This window comes from Schistocerca americana, chromosome 10 (genome assembly GCF_021461395.2).
Source record: "Schistocerca americana isolate TAMUIC-IGC-003095 chromosome 10, iqSchAmer2.1, whole genome shotgun sequence".
Taxonomy (NCBI): Eukaryota; Metazoa; Arthropoda; class Insecta; order Orthoptera; family Acrididae; genus Schistocerca; species Schistocerca americana.
The window spans coordinates 108,586,423-108,608,358 of NC_060128.1; the positions used below are offsets into that span (position 1 = coordinate 108,586,423).

At 44.0% G+C, this 21,936-nt stretch overlaps 1 protein-coding gene across 1 annotated transcript in view; it reads left to right on the forward strand.

The window, feature by feature from the left end:
• The window catches only part of LOC124552430 (thioredoxin domain-containing protein), a 46,617-nt gene that overhangs the window by 11,555 nt on the left and 13,126 nt on the right, over positions 1–21,936 (forward strand). Inside the window, exons 3-4 of the mRNA XM_047126703.1 lie at positions 3,485–3,623; positions 16,199–16,351. Coding sequence (XP_046982659.1) covers positions 3,485–3,623; positions 16,199–16,351 — 292 coding nt within the window. The remainder of the gene's footprint in view (positions 1–3,484; positions 3,624–16,198; positions 16,352–21,936) is intronic.

The following is a 21,936-nucleotide window of genomic DNA, read 5'->3' on the forward strand; positions in this document are numbered from 1 at the left end:
TTAGCTCCTCAATTGCAGTAAGCAAGAAAACACGCAGAGCATTTTTGTCACCTGCCGCGGTTTAGAATCTTTCACAAATATTTGGCACTTACCTTATTTTTCTATAAAAGTAAAAATACTATTAACACTTACATAAACAATATGTTTTGATTTTGTTTCAATATTTTTATAAAGAAAAAAATTATAACATTGTTTTACTTAAATTTGTTTTAACGGTGATTGACGAAAGATTGTGGATCTTCTTCTGTAAAATTTAAAATAAAAAAAAAAGTTTGCATCTGAAAATTTATGTCCGACAGTGTACTATTCGTTTTAGAGACGTATTGTCAACATGAAGACACTCAAAACACCACCTAAATACAAATAAAACAGTGGTTTCCTACTGTGGGGCAAAAATGACCCACACGGTCCTGGTACCACTAGGTGTTCAGTGAAGTCCGGTACTTCTGATGTTAAATACATTGTAATTTTTCTAAAATATTTTGTAAAAGAAAAAGTAGTGTTATTAGAAAGAACCATATTTATTTTGGTGTGCTTTATTTGGAATTTCATTAGAATTATTATCTCAGAAAGTTGTATACATAATTTTGTAACTATGACAATATTATAAGGAGGATCGTCGCACTCACCATATAGCGGAGATGCTGAGCCACAGATAGGCACAACAGAAAGATTGTCAAACAGGCCCTTACCAGAATTACACAACAAACACTAACACATACCACACACACCCACATATGTGCTCACAAACGCAACTCAAACATACATGACCACAGTGTCTGGCTGCCAAGCCCAGACTGCAAGCAGCTTCGCATGATGGGAGAAGCAACCATGTGGTGGGGGTAAGGAGGAGGCTGGGGCACTGAGGGGAAGGATAGCAGGATAGTAGGGGGTGGTGCTGGTAAAGTGCTGCTTGTGGTAGCATACAGGTGCAGTCGGAAAGTTAGACGGAGGGAGGGGTGGGGAGAGGGGCAGCAGGAAAGGAGAGAAGTAAGAAGACTGTGGGTGCACTGGTGAAATAGAGGGCCGTATAGTGCTGGAATAGGGACAGGGAATGTGATGGGTGGGTAAAGGACAATGACTAATGAAGGTTGAGGGCAGGAGGTTTACGGAAATGTAGAATACATTGCAGGGAGAGTTCCCATCTGTGCAGTTCAGAAAAGATAGTGTTGGTGGGACGGCATAAGCTGTGAAGGAGTCAGTGAAATGAAGAATGTTGTGTTGGGTGGTGTGCTCAGCAACTCAGTGGTCCAGCTGTTTCTCAGCCACTATTTGTCAGTGGCCATTCTTGAGGACAGACTGCTTGTCAGTTGTCATTCCCATGTAGAATGTGATCACATGGCTGGTATCATACATAGCCCTGCCTTTGATGGGATAGTTGATGTTTGTGGCCGGACTGGAGCAAATGGTAGTGGGAAGTTGTAGGGATAGGTCTTGTATCTAGGTATATTACAGCGATATGAGCTACAAGGCAATAGGCTGAGATCAGTGATTGTGTGGATAAGGTCTAGGATATTGAGTAGGTTTGGCAGGCAGCCCAATACCACTGTGGCAGGTGTGGGAAGGATAGTGGGTAGGACATTCTACGTTTCAGGGCGTAACGAGAGGTAGTCGAAGCCCTAGCTGAGAATGTAATTCATTTGCTCCAGTCCTGGTTGCTACTGAGTCACAAGGGGAATGCTCCTGTGTGGGTGGTCAGACAGTGTGTCTTTGTGAGGTGATGGGCGACTGGAGAGATAAGGCACAAGAGATCTGCTTTTAAAAAAATCGTGAGGGGGGGTGTTATTTATGGTCTGAGAAGGCCTCAGTGAGACCTAGGAAGCTCGACGCCCTCGTGGCCCAGGCTCTTCCATGGCTCGTGGTAGTTTGGAGCATTTGTTTTATTCCTTGTCCACTTGCCGCTACGTCAAACTTCCGTGGTGATCGTTGGGCAACGTCTTCCACGTTATCTGCAACATAAATAAACTTTCTTCCCACAGTATTTCTGAAAACCCAAAAACAAACTTAAAAAACATAATAATAATAATAATTCTTCTTACAATTATTCGTATAAGTCTTGGTCAATTTAATTAGGGGTGCGACAGGTCTAAGCCTTGTGACACCACAGTGGTTAGAAAGGATTCTTGTAGATTGCCCCTAGGTTGGCATTGGCATAGGATGGTGCTTTGCAGGTGCCCAAAGCCATACCCCAGATTTGTTTGTAGCTGGTGCCATTAAAGGAGAAGTAATTGTGGATGAGGATATAGTTGATCATGGCGACTAGGAAGGAGGTTGTAGGTTTGGATTCTGTTGGATGTTGGAAAAGGTAGTGTTCAATAGCAGCAAAGCTATTGGCGTTAGGGATGTAAATGTAGAGTTGGTGGAGGAAATGGTTGGTATCTGTTACGTAGGAGGGTAGCTTGCGGGAATAGGCCAAAGATATCGGTCTACGAAAGCAGAGTTTCTCTAAGTGGGAGCACAGTAATTGTCCCTAGCCAGAACCCAGTCCCACATATTGCTCCTGCATTTTTGCTTGGCTCATGAAATACCCCCAAATGGTCGTTCCATCACATTAGCCATTTCCAGATGCAACTCCCGCATCCACAATGGCGAAAGCTTTGTTGGACAGTCTTTTTGTTGTGCCCATCTGTGACTCAGCACCTCCACTGTATGATGAATAGAACTATCCTTTTCATAATATTGTCATTATTCCAGCCTGGATTTTCGATTGTTTAATTTTGTAACTAATGCCATATTTGGTTTCATGTAATTAATTAACTTTTAATTGTAAATTGTAAAAAGTCTCAGTTAAGCAGTGACTGCATTAAAAGCTGATTATTGTATAAGTACTTAAGAAACTGTGTTGTAACGGTGGTAAGTTAGTCTTCCGCATAGTTTTCTGATGCCCAGTCTGAAGTAGGTAACATTCCCAAAATGGAAGTTGACATAGTGGAGAGTCTCAGGACAATAGCTAATATGCACTCTGATTATAATGAGTTTATGCCTACTGGCAAAGAAGACAGACAGTTACAAAGTTGAGTGAAGCACCTTGCGTACGGCACTTTATAATTTGGTCGAGTGAGCAGCGGAACATTTAAATGTGAAACACCTTGTCGTCTACTTGTAGCTTCACTGCCCTTGAGCCACTCCCCGTATATCTACACAACAGTAACACCGGCCAACTTCACAGTTTCTGAGATGCTCTTTCCCAGGCACCGGGCCGTAATAATGCGCTCTTTGTCAAAGTCACTGACTTCTGTGGATTTCCCATCTGCAGCCCATATCATCAGAAGTGTGATTCTCCATTCACCTCTGCTGTAATTATATACTTTCCTTATCACGTTGCATGCCTGCGGTGCCCCAGGTAGCATTCAGTATTGTGGTGCACAGCTGTCGTAATTTTTTGGCTCGTTGTTGTATACGTCTAGTGGACCACTGGTCAGATTTCTTCTAAAAATGTCCTGTTAATGTGTGTGCCTGAAGAAACTCCACTCTATGTTTACAGGTCCTTTAAATGATGACAGCATCCTTCAGACGTTCAGCGAAAACAGAGAGCCGGCAGTGAAGGAGCTGACGGACGACACGTTCGAGCACCTGACCCAGGCGGCCAGTGGAGCCACCACAGGGGACTGGTTTGTCATGTTGTGAGTATGCAGGGACCTATTGTGTTGTAAAATCTGTAAACCAGTTGCATGCGTGTGAAGTTAATTGTCAGTCCAATGTGTCTGTACATTCAATTATTTACCCTTTCTTGCCTCAGACTAGACACGTTACTTTTGATAATGTTTTGTGTACCAAGTAAAGGCCTTCTTGAGAGTGATCAATTTTAGCCTTTGATACTGCCTGTTGACTTTGAGCCATGACATAGTGGTCCTTTGTTGCGGCTGATGTCGTACTTGTGTGGTGTCTGTGTGTAAAATATTGATTTAGTTTCTGGGAGGCACTAATAATGCCTGCAAATGCTATGTTTGTATTAGATGTTAGAGGATGTTTAGAATTATGATGGTGTGGGCACATTATTAAATCTACAAATTTATCTTCTCGTACTGAAGCTGTTGAGCATACACTCCTAATCGATTAGAGCTGGAACATTGTCTTCAGCTGTCCTAATGAATGTAAACATTCCTCACAATTTACATCAGCTTGGAATTTCCAATGAATACACCTTCCTTTGACACTTATTTTTTCTCAGATGAGAGTGAAAATGAAACGTAATGAAATTAATGATATTCAGTGAATAAAGTGTTAATGTCAGTGATTACATAAGGCATAAGTTTGCAAAAGTTCAGCTGCAAATGAGGACTAAATCCTTTAATGTGAGGTGTTAGGAAAGCAGTATTAATAACTGAAAATAGTGTACCAAGATGTTGTTGTTGTTGTTGTTGTTGTCTTCAGTCCTGAGACTGGTTTGATGCAGCTCTCCATGCTACTCTATCCTGTGCAAGCTTCTTCATCTCCCACTATCTACTGCAGCCTACATCCTTCTGAGTCTGCTTAGTGTGTTCATCTCTTGGTCTCTCTCTATGATTTTTACCCTCCACGCTGCCCTCCAATACTAAATTGGTGATCCTTTGATGCCTCAGAACATGTCCTACCAACCGATCCCTTCTTCTTGTCAAGTTGTGCCACAAACCCCTCTTCTCCCCAATTCTATCCAATACCTCCTCATTAGTTATGTGATCTACCCATCTAATCTTCAGCATTCTTCTGTAGCACCACATTTCGAAAGCTTCTATTCTCTTCTTGTCCAAACTATTTATCGTCCATCTTTCACTTCCATACATGGCTACACTCCATACAAATACTTTCAGAAACGACTTCCTGACATTTAAATCTATACTCGATGTTAACAAATTTCTCTTCTTCAGAAACGCTTTCCTTCCCATTGCCAGTCTACATTTTATATCCTCTCTACGTCGACTGTCATCAGTTATTTTGCTCCCTAAATAGCAAAACTCCTTTCTACTTTAAGTGTCTCATTTCCTAATCTAATTCTCTCAGCATCACCCGACTTAATTCGACTACATTCCATTATCCTCATTTTGCTTTTGTTGATGTTCATCTTATATCCTCCTTTCAAGACACTGTCCATTCCGTTCAACTGCTCTTCCAAGTCCTTTGCTGTCTCTGACAGAATTACGATGTCATCGGCGAACCTCAAAGTTTTTATTTCTTCTCCATGGATTTTAATACCTACTCCGAACTTTTCTTTTGTTTTCTTTACTGCTTGCTGAATATACAGATTGAATAGCATCGGGGAGAGGCTACAACCCTGTCTCACTCCCTTCCCAACCACTGCTTCCCTTCCATGTCCATCGACAAGATGTACCAGAATTATTGAGATGGGGACAGACAACACGGTCCAGTGCACTAGAACAAAGTTTTCATAATCATTGTGAGATTCGTCTCAGTACATACCATCTCATGTGTAACTGATATCAACTGTAGAGCAAAATAAAATGGTGGAAAAATACAGGATGGAATAGTGACAATATTGTGAAAATGATAGATTGCTGCTCACCGTACAAACAATGGACATCTTTGTTGATCCATTATGGACCGTGGAACAACGGCGGGCATGAACTTCTTGATGCAATAATTTACCAACAGCCGTACGTATTGTAGAAATTTATTTTATTTTATGAACCTCTATGTGCTACCAGTTTCGGCACTACGTTGATGCCATCTTCAGGCCCCACACGTCATAGTCGTAAAATCGCTATACACGGAAGGAGCCATATAACTGCATCTGTGAATCAAATCATCATGCAGCAGCTCTTGGTGGCCAGGCGACACAGACTGTGTCATTAAAACTCTCCAGTCCTCCAAATGAAGACTCCTGTCTCCTGGGTAATGTACTATTGCAACAGTCACCCAGCCATTGTCATGATCATAATCTGCTGCATTGTTTATAGTAAAATTAAACACAGCCCCCATAAAAACAGAAGGGCCATGTACCATAAAAACAGAAGGGCCATGTAAAGACACTTGTCCATTAACAGGTTGAGTGACTAACTCAACATCACCTCCTGCTTTATAAACAGTCAGACAGGGACATCTTCTCCTCATGTTGTAGCACCGAATTGTACGTGCTGCTGCCCAACGAACGGCGTTGTTTCCTAGTCTGTGTCACCTGGCCACCAAGAGCTGTTGCATGACGATTTGATTCACAGATCCAGTTATATGGCTCCTCCCGTGTATAACGGTTTTATGACTATAACGTGTGGGGCCTGAAGATGACATCAATGTAATGCCGAAACTGGTAGCACATAGAGGTTCATAAAATAAAATAAATTTCTGCAATACATACGGCTGTTGGTAAATTATTGCATCAAGAAAAACAATGAACAATCCATGGTTGACTAATGCCAATGTTATGAAAAGAACTGTGAAAAAATGGTGAGTACCACTCTACCCTTTTCACAACATTGATATCAACTGTAATTAGTTTCCATGAATTTGACTCTCTGTATTCATATTTGGATTTACAGTTTGACTGAATACTTGAAGCCATGATTTCGCTACCATGTTTCATGCATTGTTGTGTTTTTTGCCTTTCTGTAATGCTGTTGAGTTATTCAGTTGATGTACATTGATCAAGAGTTGTTTTCAATACCCCAATTGTAGTTGTCTCATTCCAGATTTTTTTAAATGCAAGACATTGTGTTGTGTTTTCCTGATTGTTTTGGTTTTAGTATTTTCATGATTTTGTGATTGTTATTTTTAGGCTGATTTTGGGAGGGGAGAGTTTTACAGAATATGACCCCATGTGTGTACCAGATACTGAATCCGCACATGTTTCTATCCCTCATGGAATTTGATATTTATAATTACAAGTTGTGGTGATTAACCAAGGGCCATTTTTAGCATTTAATGTCAGAAAGAGTTTTGTGTGGTGTGCTGGTTCATTATCTTTCCATGTGCTTCTCATTGTTAATGTATCATGAAGAGATGTAATGTGGAAATAAAATAGTTCCAGACTAATGTCCTTGTAACGTATTTTCCTTTTCTGTATGTGTAAGAAAGGTGTGCTGCAAGTTTGGTAGTGTCATCTTGTTACGCCCTGTGTGAGACACACACACACACACACACACACACACACACACACACACACACACGTAACTTTTTATTTGTTAAAAAGATTTGTAAACTTATTGCTCCTCCACAACTATTGACTACTGGCCTCATGAAACTAAGACCTACACATTCATGATTAAAACAAAGGCTTTTCTCATTGTGGAGAGACATTTTCATGAAATTTCAATCACCAACAAAATAAGAAAAATTTGAGCTCACAATGAAAGGTTGGAGTGTCCATTTTCCCCACTTGCTATTCGAGAGTAGAATAGTTGACAAATAGTCTGAAAGTAGTTTGATGAATCCTCAGTTAACCACCTGCATGTGAATCGCTCACTTTTTTTTGTGAAGAGAATAGAAGATATGTATGAGACAAATTCAGTAATATAACTCTTTTATAAGTCTGGCAAGAACATATGGCGTTTTATTGGAAATCGGGATTTTTCTGCTGTTTTGTAGCTGTTTGAATGGCACACCATCTAGAAGGTGCATCCATTCTTCATTGTTGCCTCGGCAGCTGTAGTTTCTGTGGTTAGTGGCAGGTAGGTACAGAATCCCAGTTTTTGTGACTGCACAAAAATCTTTATCCATGTTTTGTCACATGAATACAATATTTTTCCTCCCCCCCCAGGGGGTCCACAACTATTTTGTGGACACGTGCGTAGCGAGCACGGGACCCCGAGCTAATGTGGCCCTCCTTCCTTTCCGGGCTACATACCTTCCCTTCCCTTTCCGCATCCCTCCCCGTCCCCCATCTTCCGCCCCCCCCTCACCTCTGGCTCTTTCCTTCCCTTTCTCCCCCTCTGGGAGTATGGTTTGTGCCTACGTCCGGAGACGGACGCTCGAAACTGTTCTAACTTCCTTGCTTTCTACACTTACAAGTCCTCGTCCTTCCTCTGTCCTTCTCTTTTCCTTCCCTCTTCTCCTTGCCCTTTTCTCCGCTGCGGCGTTTGAGACCCCCCTCTTCTTTCCTTTCCTTTCCCTTTCTCTTTTTTCCTCCCTGTGCGTGTCTGAAGGCCGACCCACGCACTTCCATGCGTAGCCGGTGACGGGGTAACGCGTAATTCCCCGCCCCGGGTAGACAGGTAGGACACGTACGTACCCCCTGGTAACGGCCAGGCCCAGGGAGGGGTGATTACCCGAGCTGATACCTTCCGAAAGTGCCGATTGGTCCCTCCGTCCGTTTGTCGGGAGGTGTGACCTGAGGTGTGAACAATCACCTAAGGCGGGTGTGCCCTCGGTGAGGGCCCCCACAAGGGAGGAGCGCGCCATCGGAGACGCCGGTAATCATGGGGGATTCTTCCGCAATGGTTTCCTCACCTTCCACTATGTCTGCTCACAAACGTAAGTTCACTGAGTCTCAGCCACAGACGGTTCTTCCATCGTTGCCACAGTTCCTTGTTGTCTCTCGGTCTGACGAAGGTCACGACTTTTCCACGGTCAACCCTTTCATTATTCAGAAAGGTGTCGACGCAATTGCGGGTCCTGTAAAGTCTTGTTCCAGATTACGGAATGGCACCCTGTTGTTAGAAACACACAGTGCCCTCCAGGCTCAAAAATTGCTGCGTACTTCTCTGCTCCACACCTTCCGTGTCCGGGTGGAACCGCACCGTACCTTAAATTCCTCGCGCGGAGTCGTTTATACACGCTCCCTCGATGGATTGTCTGACGAAGAAATTCAGCACTACCTGTCTGACCAGGGCGTCACGGCTGTTCGTCGGGTTATGAAAAGGGTTGACTCGAACATCATTCCAACCCGCACTGTCTTCTTGACATTTGACAAAGCTCAACTCCCATCAAAAATCAAAGCAGGCTATGAGATAATTTCCGTTCGCCCTTATGTCCCAAACCCTACGCGTTGCTATCGCTGTCAGCGGTTCAATCACACCAGCCAGTCCTGTTCCAATCCGGCCAAATGTGTTACGTGTGGCAAGGATGCCCATGAGGGTGCTTGTCTACCTCCATCCCCTCGCTGCATCAACTGTATGGGTGACCACGCTGCTTCCTATCGAGATTGCCCCGTTTTTAAGGACGAAAAGCTCATCCAGGAAATAAGAGTGAAGGAAAAGGTGTCGACCTTTGCTGCTCAAAAATTATTCGCCAGTCGACAGCCCACCGTGCCTCAGAAAGGAAAATACAGCTTTGTCCTTGCTTCTCCTCGGCCAACAAAGGAGGCGGCCACGCAGACTTGCGACCTCACCTTTAGTGCCAGGTCGTCAGATCGGCCAGCGCAAAGATCGCCCATTCAACCTCACCACTTTTGCCTGCCCACTCAATGGCTCACGCTTCGTCGGGTTCTGCTAAATCTCGAGCCCAAAAGTCAGACGCCAAGTCTTCGAAAAAAGAGCATTCTTGTGAAGAGTTTTTACGTACCGCAACTTCACAACCATCGGTTCCTCCTTCATCTAAACATCATACTTCCAAGAAGGCTACGAAGAAACACAGTTCCTCTCCTTCTCCGCCAAGGCATGTCCCATCTACAGCACCACCTGGCGGAAATCGCCCTCGGCCGTCTTCTGTGTCGCTGAGGCGCACTGCTGGTGGCCGGTCAACCGGCCGATCGCTGGTGGCAGGAGCTGCTCCTGACCAACCTATGGATCAGGATCTTCTGCCTTCGACTGAATGCCATTCCATGCTGTCGGTCGCAAGCTCTGAGCAGTCGTTGAGTTGACAGCACCCTTTGTCCCGTTCCTCCATTTCCTGTTCACCCTATGTCCATTATCCACTGGAATATCCGCGGCATTCGAACCAATCGGGATGAATTGTCGATCCTCTTACGATCCTACTCGCCGGTCATCTTCTGTCTTCAGGAAACAAAGCTGCGTCCCCATGACCGCTTTGCTCTCCATCATTTTCAGTCCGTCCGATATGACCTCCCCTCTGTTGAAGGCACTCCAGCCCATGGAGGACTCATGATTCTGCTCCATGATACTCTCCATTATCACCCAATCCATTTAAACACTTCCTTCCAAGCTGTCGCCATCCGTCTTTCCCTTTCTGGATACACGTTCTCTCTTTGTACGGTATACATTCCATCGTCCACACCAATGGCACGAGCTGAGCTCCTTCATCTTCTTGATCAGCTTCCACCCCCCTATTTGCTGGTTGGGGACTTCAATGCCCACCACCCGCTTTGGGGATCTCCGCATCCTTGTCCACGTGGCTCACTATTGCTAGACGTCTTCCACCAAGCGGATCTAGTCTGCCTCAACACTGGGGTCCCCACATTTTTGTCTGCCTCCACGGCAAATTTATCTCATTTGGACCTTGCGGTCGGTACTGTTCCGCTAGCTCGGCGCTTCGAATGGTTCGCCCTTGATGATACACACTTGAGTGACCACTTTCCATGTGTTCTTAGACTGCAGCCTCAACTGCCATATATGCGCTCGCGACGCTGGAAGTTTGCCCAAGCCGATTGGACACTTCATTCGTCTCTAGCGACATTCGATGACCGTCACTTTCCCAGCGTCGACGATGAGGTCACACATGTTACCGACGTTATTCTCACAGCTGCGGAACGTTCAATACCACGCACCTCCGAATTGCCCCGGCGCCCCCCAGTTCCTTGGTGGAACGAGGCATGCCGTGACGCCATACGTGAGCGGCGATGTGCTCTTCGCATTTTCCGTCACCATCCAACTTTGGCCAACTGTATCCGATATAAGCAGCTCCGTGCGCGATGCCGTCGCGTCATCCGCGATAGCAAGAAGGCAAGCTGGAAATTCTTTATTAGCTCATTTAACACCTTCACTCCCTCCTCGGAAGTTTGGAGTCGGCTTCGACGGTTCTCAGGCGCGCCTAGTTTCTCCCCGGTCTCTGGGCTCACTGTCGCGCATGATACCTTAGTGGACCCCGTCGCAATTTCTAACTCATTGGGTCAGCACTTTGCTGAGATTTCGAGCTCTTCAAATTACCCGCCAGCGTTTCTCCCGAAGAAACGTGCAGCGGAAGTGCGACATCTTGCTTTCTCCTCTCAAAATCGCAAAAGCTACAATACTGTTTTCTCCATGCGCGAACTCCAACATGCACTCTCTTCTTCTCGCTCCTCCGCCCCAGGACCGGATGGTATCCATGTCCAAATGTTGCTGCATTTATCAACCCATAGCCTGCGTTACCTCCTTCGCCTTTATAATCGAATTTGGACCGACAGTACCTTTCCCAGGCGATGGCGGGAAGCTATTGTCGTTCCCATTCCGAAACCTGGAAAGGACAAACATCTCCCCTCTAGCTATCGCCCCATTTCTCTCACGAGTAGTGTCTGTAAGGTTTTGGAGCGTATGGTGAATTACCGTTTAGCTTGGTGGCTGGAATCCCGCAGTCTTTTAACACCAGCCCAATGCGGATTCCGAAAGCATCGTTCTGCCGTTGACCATCTTGTTGCTCTCTCCACTTATATCATGAACAATTTTCTCCGGAAACGCCAAACGGTAGCAATATTTTTTGATCTGGAGAGAGCATACGATACCTGTTGGAGGACAGGCATCCTCCGCACTTTGTTCTCTTGGGGCTTTCGAGGCCGGCTGCCCCTTTATCTTCGCGAATTTATGGCAGAGCGCACATTTAGGGTGCGGGTGAACACTACTCTCTCCCGTACTTTCTCCCAAGAAAACGGGGTACCCCAGGGCTCCGTGCTGAGTGTTGTACTGTTTGCCATCGCCATTAATCCAATTATGGATTGTCTCCTTCCTGATGTCTTGGGCTCCCTCTTTGTGGACGATTTTGCGATCTACTACAGCTCTCAACGGACCAGCCTGCTTGAAAGACGTCTTCAAGGATGTCTCGATCGCCTCCACTCGTGGAGCATCGAAACCGGCTTCCGTTTCTCACCCAGTAAGACCGTTTGTGTTAATTTTTGGCGACGTAAGGAGTTTCTTCCGCCCTCCTTACATCTAGGTCCTGTCAACCTTCCGTTTTCCGACGTTGCTAAATTCTTGGGTCTTATGTTTGACAGAAAACTGTGCTGGTCCTCCCACGTTTCCTATCTTTTGGCTCGCTGTCTGCGTTCCCTTAACACCCTCCGTGTCCTGAATGGTACCTCCTGGGGAGCGGACCGAGTGGTCCTTCTCCGCCTCTATCGCGCCTTAGTGCGCTTGAAATTGGATTATGGAAGCATAGTCTACTCCTCTGCTCGGCCGTCTATTCTTCGGCGTCTCGACTCTATCCACCACCGTGGATTACGTTTAGTGTCTGGAGCTTTTTACACCAGCCCTGTGGAAAGCCTTTATGCTGAGACTGCTGAACCTCCGCTGTCCAATCGGCGGGCAGTCCTTCTGAGTCGTTATGCTAGCCATCTGTCTTCCATGCCTGCTAATCCAGCCCATGACCTTTTTTTCGACGCCTCCTTTGATGTCGGGTATGCAGGCCGCTCCTCCTCCCTACTACCCCCGGGAGTCCGCTTCCGTCAACTGCTCCATTCTCTCTCCTTCCGCTTTCCTAAAACCTTCTTGACAACTTGGGTTACAGCACCGCCTTGGCTCCGTCCCCGGATCGACTTGCTCAGAGACCTATGTAAATTTCCCAAGGATAGTACCCCTACATTTGTCTACCGTCGGGCATTTGCTGCTCTATGTGCACAAATGACGGAAGCCACATTTATTTACACCGACGGCTTGAAAACATCGTTAGGTGTAGGGAGTGCCTATATTGTTGGCGACACCCCAAATCACTTTCGGCTTCCCAACCAGTGTTCGGTTTATACTGCGGAGCTTTACGCTGTTCTCCAGGCTGTCCACTACATCCGCCGCCATCAGCGGATACAGTACGTAATCTGCTCAGATTCTCTCAGCTCTCTCCTAAGTCTCCAAGCTCTTTACCCTGTGCACCCTCTGGTCCACCGGATTCAGGACTGTCTGCGCTTGCTCCACCTGGGGGGCATCTCAGTGGCGTTCCTCTGGCTCCCGGGACACGCTGGTATCTGTGGGAATGAGGCGGCCGATATAGCGGCCAAGGCTGCAGTCTCTCTTCCTCGGCCAGCTATTCAGTCTCTTCCATTTACCGATCTACGGAGCGGTTTATGTCGCCAAGTTGCTCATTTATGGCATTGGTCAACACTTCCCCATAATAAATTGCGGGAAGTGAAAGCCCTTCCTTGCGCTTGGACCTCTTCCTCCCGAACGCGTCGTCAGGAGGAGGTAATTTTAGCTAGACTCCGGATAGGGCACTGTCTTTTTAGCCATCGACATCTTTTAAGCGGTGATCCTCCCCCACTCTGTCCCCACTGCTCTCAGCTGTGGACGGTCAGACACCTTTTAATTGAATGCCCCTATTTTAATCCGTTACGCTCCCGTCTACAGCTATCGCCTGATCTATCGTCGATTTTAGCAGATGACACGCGCTCAGCTGACCGCGTTCTACAGTTTATTAGTGACAGTGAAATGACGTCAGTCATTTGATATTTTTTTGGGGACAACCAACCCCTTTCTATAGTGGATTTTTAAGCATTCCTTCTGCCTTTAGTTTCTCAAATTTTATGACTTTTTTGTTCCCATTGCTGCTGATTTTAAATTTCGTTTTTTTTCCTGTTCTACGTCACGGGCTGGGCGCTAATGACCATAGAAGTTTTGCGCCCAAAAAAAAAAAAAAAAGTATTTTTCCTCCAGTTTAAGCATTCGTCCAGTATTACATTAACCTCTCTTATTGAGTAGGAAGCGGTAATCAAGTATGTATATTATTTGGAATAATGTTGTGAAAGAGATTCACAAAATTAAGTGCCGATGAATCGGTGATTAGCTATGAGGACTGCTTGTGAGGTTGTAAAGTTCGGTTTAAGCCCTTCTTGGATGCCCAGTCATAAACAGGTTGGAGACATTCAGCTGATGTGGTTTCTCTTCTATTTTTCAAATACAGTTATATATCATAGATTTATCTGTAAAACTCATCATTTTGTGGTTGTGGTTGTGGTGGTGGTGGTGGTGGTGGTGGTGGTGGTGGTTGGGAGAGGTTGTTAATTATTGAATTATTGAATGGTTGCAAATTAGGTGTATTATGGAGACTTTTCTTGAAGTAGAATACAATTTGAAGAGGAAATCCAATTTAGATTCATATTTTCTTATGCTCTCCAGGAAAAGGCAACTGTGTGGAAGCTGTTGAATGCTTAGGATACGCTAAGACAGTGTTGTGAACACTAAAGTTTCCTGTTGCTTGGTTGCAGAGGCCGCCCCTGAGTCCTTTTGGCATTGGGCTGAATTGGTGTCCACCTGATTAGCAACATACTTTTATAGTACCAGGCACCACAGTTCAGTTTGTTCTAGTTTCTTCTCCAATCTCCACATTGGCAACACTATTTCCACACTATGCTCTGCATGCAGTGTACAATTTCAGAAGTTCTTTCCCCTTTACGGTGAAAATATTTGATATTGGATGACCCCTTGTCTTGAGGAAAGATTACTTTTCCTTTGTGTGTTTAATACTTACACTACCCTTTCACTTCTTCTCAAGAAATTGTTCTGGAGGCTACAATTAGTGGAAAACATTTACTGTGAATATACAGGGTGACATTTATTGAATTATATGAAAAAAACTTAAATTCGTTATGAACTAACAGCGTGAACACACTTTATTCGACATGTAAACATTACTCCAGATATTCGGAATTAGTTTACAGCATGTTCAATATGCTTGCCACCGTTGGCGATGATGTGACGCAGACGAATAGCGAAATTCTGCCCGTCCTGTTGATTTGTAGGAACATTGATGCTGTCGATGACCCCCTGAACAGCTGTTTTCAGTTCAGCAATGGTTTTAGTGTTATTACTGTACACATCATCTTTAATATAGCCCCACAAAAAACAGTCACATTTGTTCAGATCCGGAGAATGTGATAGCCAATCGAGGCTCGTGCCAATGGCCTCTGGGTACTCCAGAGCCAGAATGTGGTCCCAAAAGTACTCCTCCAGGACTCACTCTCCTGCTTCGATGGGGTTGGGCTCTGTCTTGCATGAACCACATCTTGTCAAAACCAGGGTCACTTTGGATGATGGGGATGAAATCATCTTCCAAAACCTTCTCTTACCATTTGGTAGACACCGTGCCATCGAATAATATCCCACCGATTATTCTGTGACTCGACATTGCACACCACATAGTCAAACTGTTGATTGTGGAGAGACTTCTCGATCATGAAATGTGAATTCTCAGTCCCCAAAATGTGCCAATTTTGCTTATTGACGAATCTGTCCAAATGAAAGTGTGCTTCATAGCTAAACCAAACTATAATCACAACAAAGTCCTGTTCATCAATCTTGTGCACAATAGTTTTGGTGAGACACAAGTGCTATTCCATGCCCCTGGGGCTTATTGGCTGATGAGTTTGAGTTTTGTGTGGGAAGAGATGCAGGTCTTCAACAACAATTTGTCAGAGTGTCTCCTGGCTGATTCCCACCTGTCGTGCAGCTCGTGTGATTGATTTCCTGGGGCTGGTTTGAAACACAGTGTGTGTCTTCTCAATGTTTTCAGGCATTTTCACCCTTTTTGGACAACTGGCGTTGCCAATACTGTCATCACAAACAGTACCTGTACCTGTTCTCTCAGATGTGCAAATCAAATTCTTGATTGTTACAACACTTCAGCTTGAACTTGGACACAAACTTCCTTTGAGCTGCAGTTGGAATGTTATTGCTCGCATAGTAGGCCTTCACAAGTGCTATGCACTCAGGCACACTGTATCGTGGCGTTTTCACGTGCAAATGGCCGACAATAACAAGGCGCATGTGCATACTAATTCCCGTCGTGCTCCACAGTTAACTGTGCAGTTTGACTGCCCTAACACAAACTATTGAGAAGTTATGATGATTTTATTTCATTTAGTTCTGTAATTGTGCCGGCTGCGGTGGCCGAGTGGTTCTAGACGCTTCAGTCCAGAACCGCAGGACTGCTACAGTCGCAGGTTCGAATCCTGCCTCGGGCATGGATGTATGTGAGGTCCTTAGGTTAGTTAGGTTTAAGTAGTTCTAAGTCTAGGGGACTGATGATCTCAGATGCCAAGTCCCATAGTGCTCAGAGCCATTTGAACCATTTCAGTAATTGTCACCCTGCAAAATTTTTTATGAAATTGCATAAAATAGAGTGTCATTGTTGGTACCTGTTTAAAAAACCAGGCATATCGGATTGCAACATTTCAAATTGTGTCCTCGCCTGCTCACAGTGAGGGGACGGACTGTGCAGAGTGCGGGCGCCTCATGGCTCGCTGGGAAGCTGTCGGTGCCAAGCTACGTGGCCGCGTCAACGTGGCTCGTGTCGACGTTAACTCGGCAACTGCGAGGCGGTTCTCAGTGTCGCGGGCGCCTACTTTCATACTGTAAGTACGAGATTCCTCTTTGCTACTGAACACTCCAGTAATAATTTGAAAATGCTCATAATTCAGACTACAGATATTCTTGTTGCCATTATGAAAATACTGTGATGAACAATAAACATAAATTAAAGTGTGGACCCAAACTGCAGAGACAAAACTTCAGAGCCTGTTCAAAGACTTTTCTGAGCAGTTTGCTGCCAGGGACTAAGAGTCCGTGGTAGTTCATTACATAGTAATTGCATTTGGTTCAATTTCTTGTCCCCTCTCCCTCCTCCTCCCCCCCCCCCCCTTTTACCTCTGTATCTGCATTTGCATAGAAAATATCTGCACAATAGTGCAAATGTCAACGATATATTCTCTGTGGCCGCGGCGTTAGAGGTGCGATGTCACTAACTGCGTGGCCCCTCCCTTGAGCATGAGTGTGCATGTTGTTCTTAGCATAAGTTAGTTTAAGTAGTGTGTAAGTCTAGGGACTGATGACCTAAGCAAATTGATCCCTCAGAAATACACACACACACACACACACACACACACACACACACATTCTGTGTGTCTTGTGCAGACATAAACTTCATCCATTCACTCATGGTGCACACTGTGCCGACTTTACACTTCACCTCAAACTTACGCTCAGCATTGCTTTCTTGTTGGGTAGGTTTAGTGATAAAGAGTTGGCTGATGACAGCTTGTGTACAGGTTTGTTGACTGCAGTGAAACTGCATCACAGTACTTTCACATATGTCTGAGGGTTGTTGCAATATTATGTTTTGCATTGTAAATTTTCATAATTAAATATTACAGGCTTTTGCACTGTTGTGAAGGTATTTTAACACACACAAAGGCAATTTGGATAATGAATGAATAAGTCGTCATTACACTAGTACTCTGTAACGAGCCACCACAGGACTGATAGAGGTAGCGCAGTGGTTAGCACATTGGACTCGCATAAGAGAGAACGATGGTTTAATCCTGCTTCCACCCATCCTAATGTAGGTTTACAGTGTTTTCCTAAATCACTTCAGGCTACCCTTGTATGGTTCCTTAATAGGGAACGGCTGATTTCCTTTCCCATCTTTCCGTAATCTGATGGGACTGGTGACCTCTTTGTTTGGTCCCCCCCCCCCCCCCCCCCAGATCAACCAACCGAGCTGCCAGAGGTTGTGGGTTTCTTCCACCAAACTGCTCAGCAAGTGTCACTGAACAACCACAAAAGTATTGCTGGTGGGAAGGCATTATCCCTGTACATTATGAACAATTTTTGGCGAACAAAATAACATTTCTGTCATTAATGGTGCCCGAGAGATTTGTTTGTTAGGAAAACTTTATCATAATTACAATTTTGGATAATCAGTAATGAAATTGCTGGTTTCAGCTGTTACTGATCTACTCTCAGACCTGGAACAAAATTATAAACACAATGGTGGTACAGGAAAGGCATCAAGATAAAAATTACAGAATTAAATGACAATTGCAGAGCATAGTAGAGCAGTGTACTTGGGAAAAAAGAGTTCTTTTCATGTATAGCACTGAAAATAAACAGCCTGTAGTCAGAATCCATAAGTCCGACCAACCTGGATGCACAGAAAATCGCATACCACACTTATTTTGAATCGGTAATAAATCATGGATATCCTAAAACTCCTAAAACTAAATTCAACAGACTAAAGGACAACATTCATCACGACGCAAGGCTTGCTCAAGACAAAATTACACGATACTCAGGAACACAAATTACAGGTGGGTGAAAGAGTTCATGAAAGGAAAACTGCTAATTTAAACAATGTGTCATTGATTATTAGTCTTATAGAGAATGCTGTGATCTTCAGTCCAAAGACAGGTTTGATGCTGCTCTTCACTCTACTATAGCTTCTGAATGCCTGATTTCTGTGTGGTTTTGTCTCGATACTGGCAGAAAATCCAAAGAGATTCTGGTCATATGTGAAGCACACTAGCGGCATGACACAATCAACACCTTCTCTGCACAATAACAATGGCAATACTATCGCTAACAGTGTACCAAAGGAGAGTTACTCAACACAGCCTTCTGAAAGTCCTCCACCAAAGAAGACACTGTACCACACAAATGGCTTGTAGTGAAATTGCGTGCTTAATGGAATATCATCTCAGACATGTTACCGGACCCGTGATTTCCTGTCAGAGAGGTCACACTTCGTATTAAATGACAGAAAGTCATTGAGTAACACAGAAGTGATTTCTTGTATTCTCCAGGATAGTGTTATAAGTCCTTTGCTGTTCCTTATCTATAATAACGATTTTGGAGACAATCTGAGCAGCCGTCTTAAATTGTTTGCAGATGACGCTGTCGTTTATTGACTAGTGAAGTTATCAGTAGATCAGAACAAATTGCAAAATGATTTAGAAAAGATACATGTAAGATGTGAAAATTGGCAATTGACTCTAAATAACGAAAACTGTGAGGTCATCCATATTAGTGCTAAAACGAGTTCATTAAACTTCAGGTACACAGTAAGTCAGTCAAATGTAAAGGCCATAAATTCAGCTAAATACCTAGGAATTACAATTACAAACAACTTAAATTGGAAGGAAAACTCAGAAAATGTTGTGGGGAAGGCTAACCAAAGACTGTGTTTTATTGGCAGGACACTTAAAAATGTAACAGATGTACTAAAGAAACTGCCTACACTACACTTGTCTGTCCTTTTCTAGAATACTGCTGTGCAGTGTTGGATCCTTACCTGACAGGATTGATGGAGAACGTTGAGCAAGTTCAAAGAAGGGCTGCACGTTTTGTATTATTGCAAAATAGGGGAGAGAGTGTGACTGAAATGATAAGATTTGGGTGGACATCATTAAAAGAAAGGCATTTTTATTGTGGTGGAATCTTCTCACGAAATTTCAAATTTCAATCACCAACTTTGCCCTCCGAATGTAAAAATATTTTGTTGACGCCAACCAACTTAGGGAGAAATGATCACCGTAATAAAATAAGGGAAGTCAGAGCTTGCACCAAAAGACATAGGTGTTCATTTTTTCCATGCGCTGTATGTGATTGGAATAATAGGAAATTATTGTGAAGGTGGTTTGGTGAACCCCCTGCCTGGCACTTAAATGTGATTTGAGGAGTATCCATGTAGGTGTAGATGCAGAATTACTGCAACCCACATCTGTTGAACCATCTTGCTCACAGTACAGTTTTTATCCCACACACCTCCATTACCAAACTGAAAATTGCTTGATACCTCATTTAGTCAGGGTATATCATAATCTCCCCCCCCCCCCCCCCCCAAATCGGATCTGTTCCTCCTCATTAGCGATCGGATCCACCCATGTGATCTTTCCCATTCTTCTGTAGCATTACAATTCAAAATCTTCTATTCTCTTCTGGTCTGAACTCTTTATTGTCCATGTTTCACTTCATATTAGAGTATATTCCAGACAAGTACCTTCAGAAAGCCCGCCTGGTTAGCCGTGCGGTCTAACACATGGCTTTCCGGATTGGGAAGGAGCGCCTGGTCCCCGGCGCGAATCTGCCCGGTGGACTTGTGTCAAGGTCCAGTGAACCAGCCAGTCTGTAGATGGTTTTCAGGCGGTGTCCCATCTGCCTCGGTGAAAGCAGGCTGGTTCCCCTTATTCTGCCTCAGCTACACTATGTCGGCGATTGCTGTGCGAACAAGTTCTCCACACCAGCACTCTACCATGCAATCATAGAGGCTACACTCACTTGGTGTGAGACGTTCCCTAGGGGGTGGGGTGGGGGGGTGAGGTGTCCACCGGGGGCCGAACCACACAGTAACCCTGAAAGAGTGGTTCGGTGTGGGGCGGCGGAGGGGTGAAGTGGACTGCGGTAGTCGTCGTGGGGTTGTGGACCACTGCGGCTGCGGCGGGGACGGAGCCTCTCCGTCATTTCTCGCTCCCGGTTAACATACATTACAATACACTGCACAGCAGTATTCTAGAAAATTTTAATGCACAGTTAGGGAAAGAGAGAAAATTTAGAAAAACAGTCGGTGAATTCCCTGCACATAAATGGACCAATCAAAATGGAAAGAGGCTGGTAGAATTTTGCAGAAATTTCAATCTCAAAATTATGTCAAGTCATTTTAAGAAAAAACCTTCAAAACAAAAGACATGGCGATCACCTAACAAGGACATAGGTGAATTCCAAATTGACCATATTGCAATCTCGTATCCATGTCACAAAGAAATTTTAAATGTTCAAGTTCGTAAAGGCGCCAATATTGACTCAGACCATTACTTAACCCGTGTGAAACTGAAGCTAAAACCCCAAAATTTCAACAAAAGGACACCATTAATCCCCAAATTTGACACCAGTAAAATCCAACCATCATTATTAGCAGACGAATTTGACAAAACAAGTGCACAAAGTTGGGAACAACTCAAACACAAGATTATCAAAACAGCTCAAGATCAAATTCCTTTACGAAAACACAAGAAACATGCTTGGTGGAATGGAAACTGTGATCATGCAATCAAAGCCAGACAAGAGACATTTAAAGCATGGAATAGCAACAAGACAGAAGACACATATGATACATTCCTGACAACTAGAAAAGACACTTCAAAACTAATTAGACAAACAAAAAGACAATATGAGAATAGTCAACTCTTAGAAATTGAAGAAGATTTTCAGAAATACAATACCAGAAATTTTTATAAAACTTTTAAAACCAAAATTAAGGGGGTACCAACCCCAGAATCTTTGCTTCAAGAAGGAAAATGGACAGTTGGCTCTTAACAACCAAGAAAATTGCAAAGAACTTTCTAAATATTTTAAGAATCTTCTAAATTGCCCCGAGCCCACAGAAAGATTTCCACCAAAAATTTCCCAACAATGCAATCCAGTTTCACTTGCACCAAATGAAGAGGAAATCATTAAAGAAATTCATAGGTTGAAAAACAACAAAGCATCTGGTGAAGATGGAATTGTTGCAGAACTTTTAAAGGCAGCTGGTCCAAAAACCGTTAAAGAAATTACTTCAATCATGCAAAACATTTGGCAAACTGAAAAAATTCCTGATGAATGGAAAACCGCCTTGATTCACCCACTTCATAAGAAGGGAGACAAAACTGATGTTAATAATTACAGAGGAATTTCTCTTCTTCCAGTCACATACAAAATCCTCTCTCAATGTCTTCTGAACCGAGCACAACAACAACTTGAATGGAAAATTGGCGAATATCAAGCAGGTTTCAGGCCAAATAGATCTTGCCCAGAACAGATTTTAGTCCTCAAACTAATTCTCAGACATCAAAAAATTTACAATAAAAAACTAGTTTGTACCTTTGTAGATTTTAGAAAGGCTTATGACTCAGTGGATCGTGAATCTCTTTTCCAAATTGTGAAAGAACAAGGCCTGGATCCTAAAACCACGGCAATTATCAGAGACACGCTAACTGGTACAAAATCAAAAGTAAAGTTCAGAGGAGAAATTTCAGAATCCTTTGAAATAAAAACAGGCGTGAGGCAAGGTGATGGACTCTCTCCGTTGCTATTTAACTGCGTTCTAGAAAAAGTAATACAAGAGTGGCGCGAACGAAAATTGGAGTTCAAAATTGACCAACCAGTGAAATTAGGACGAACAAAT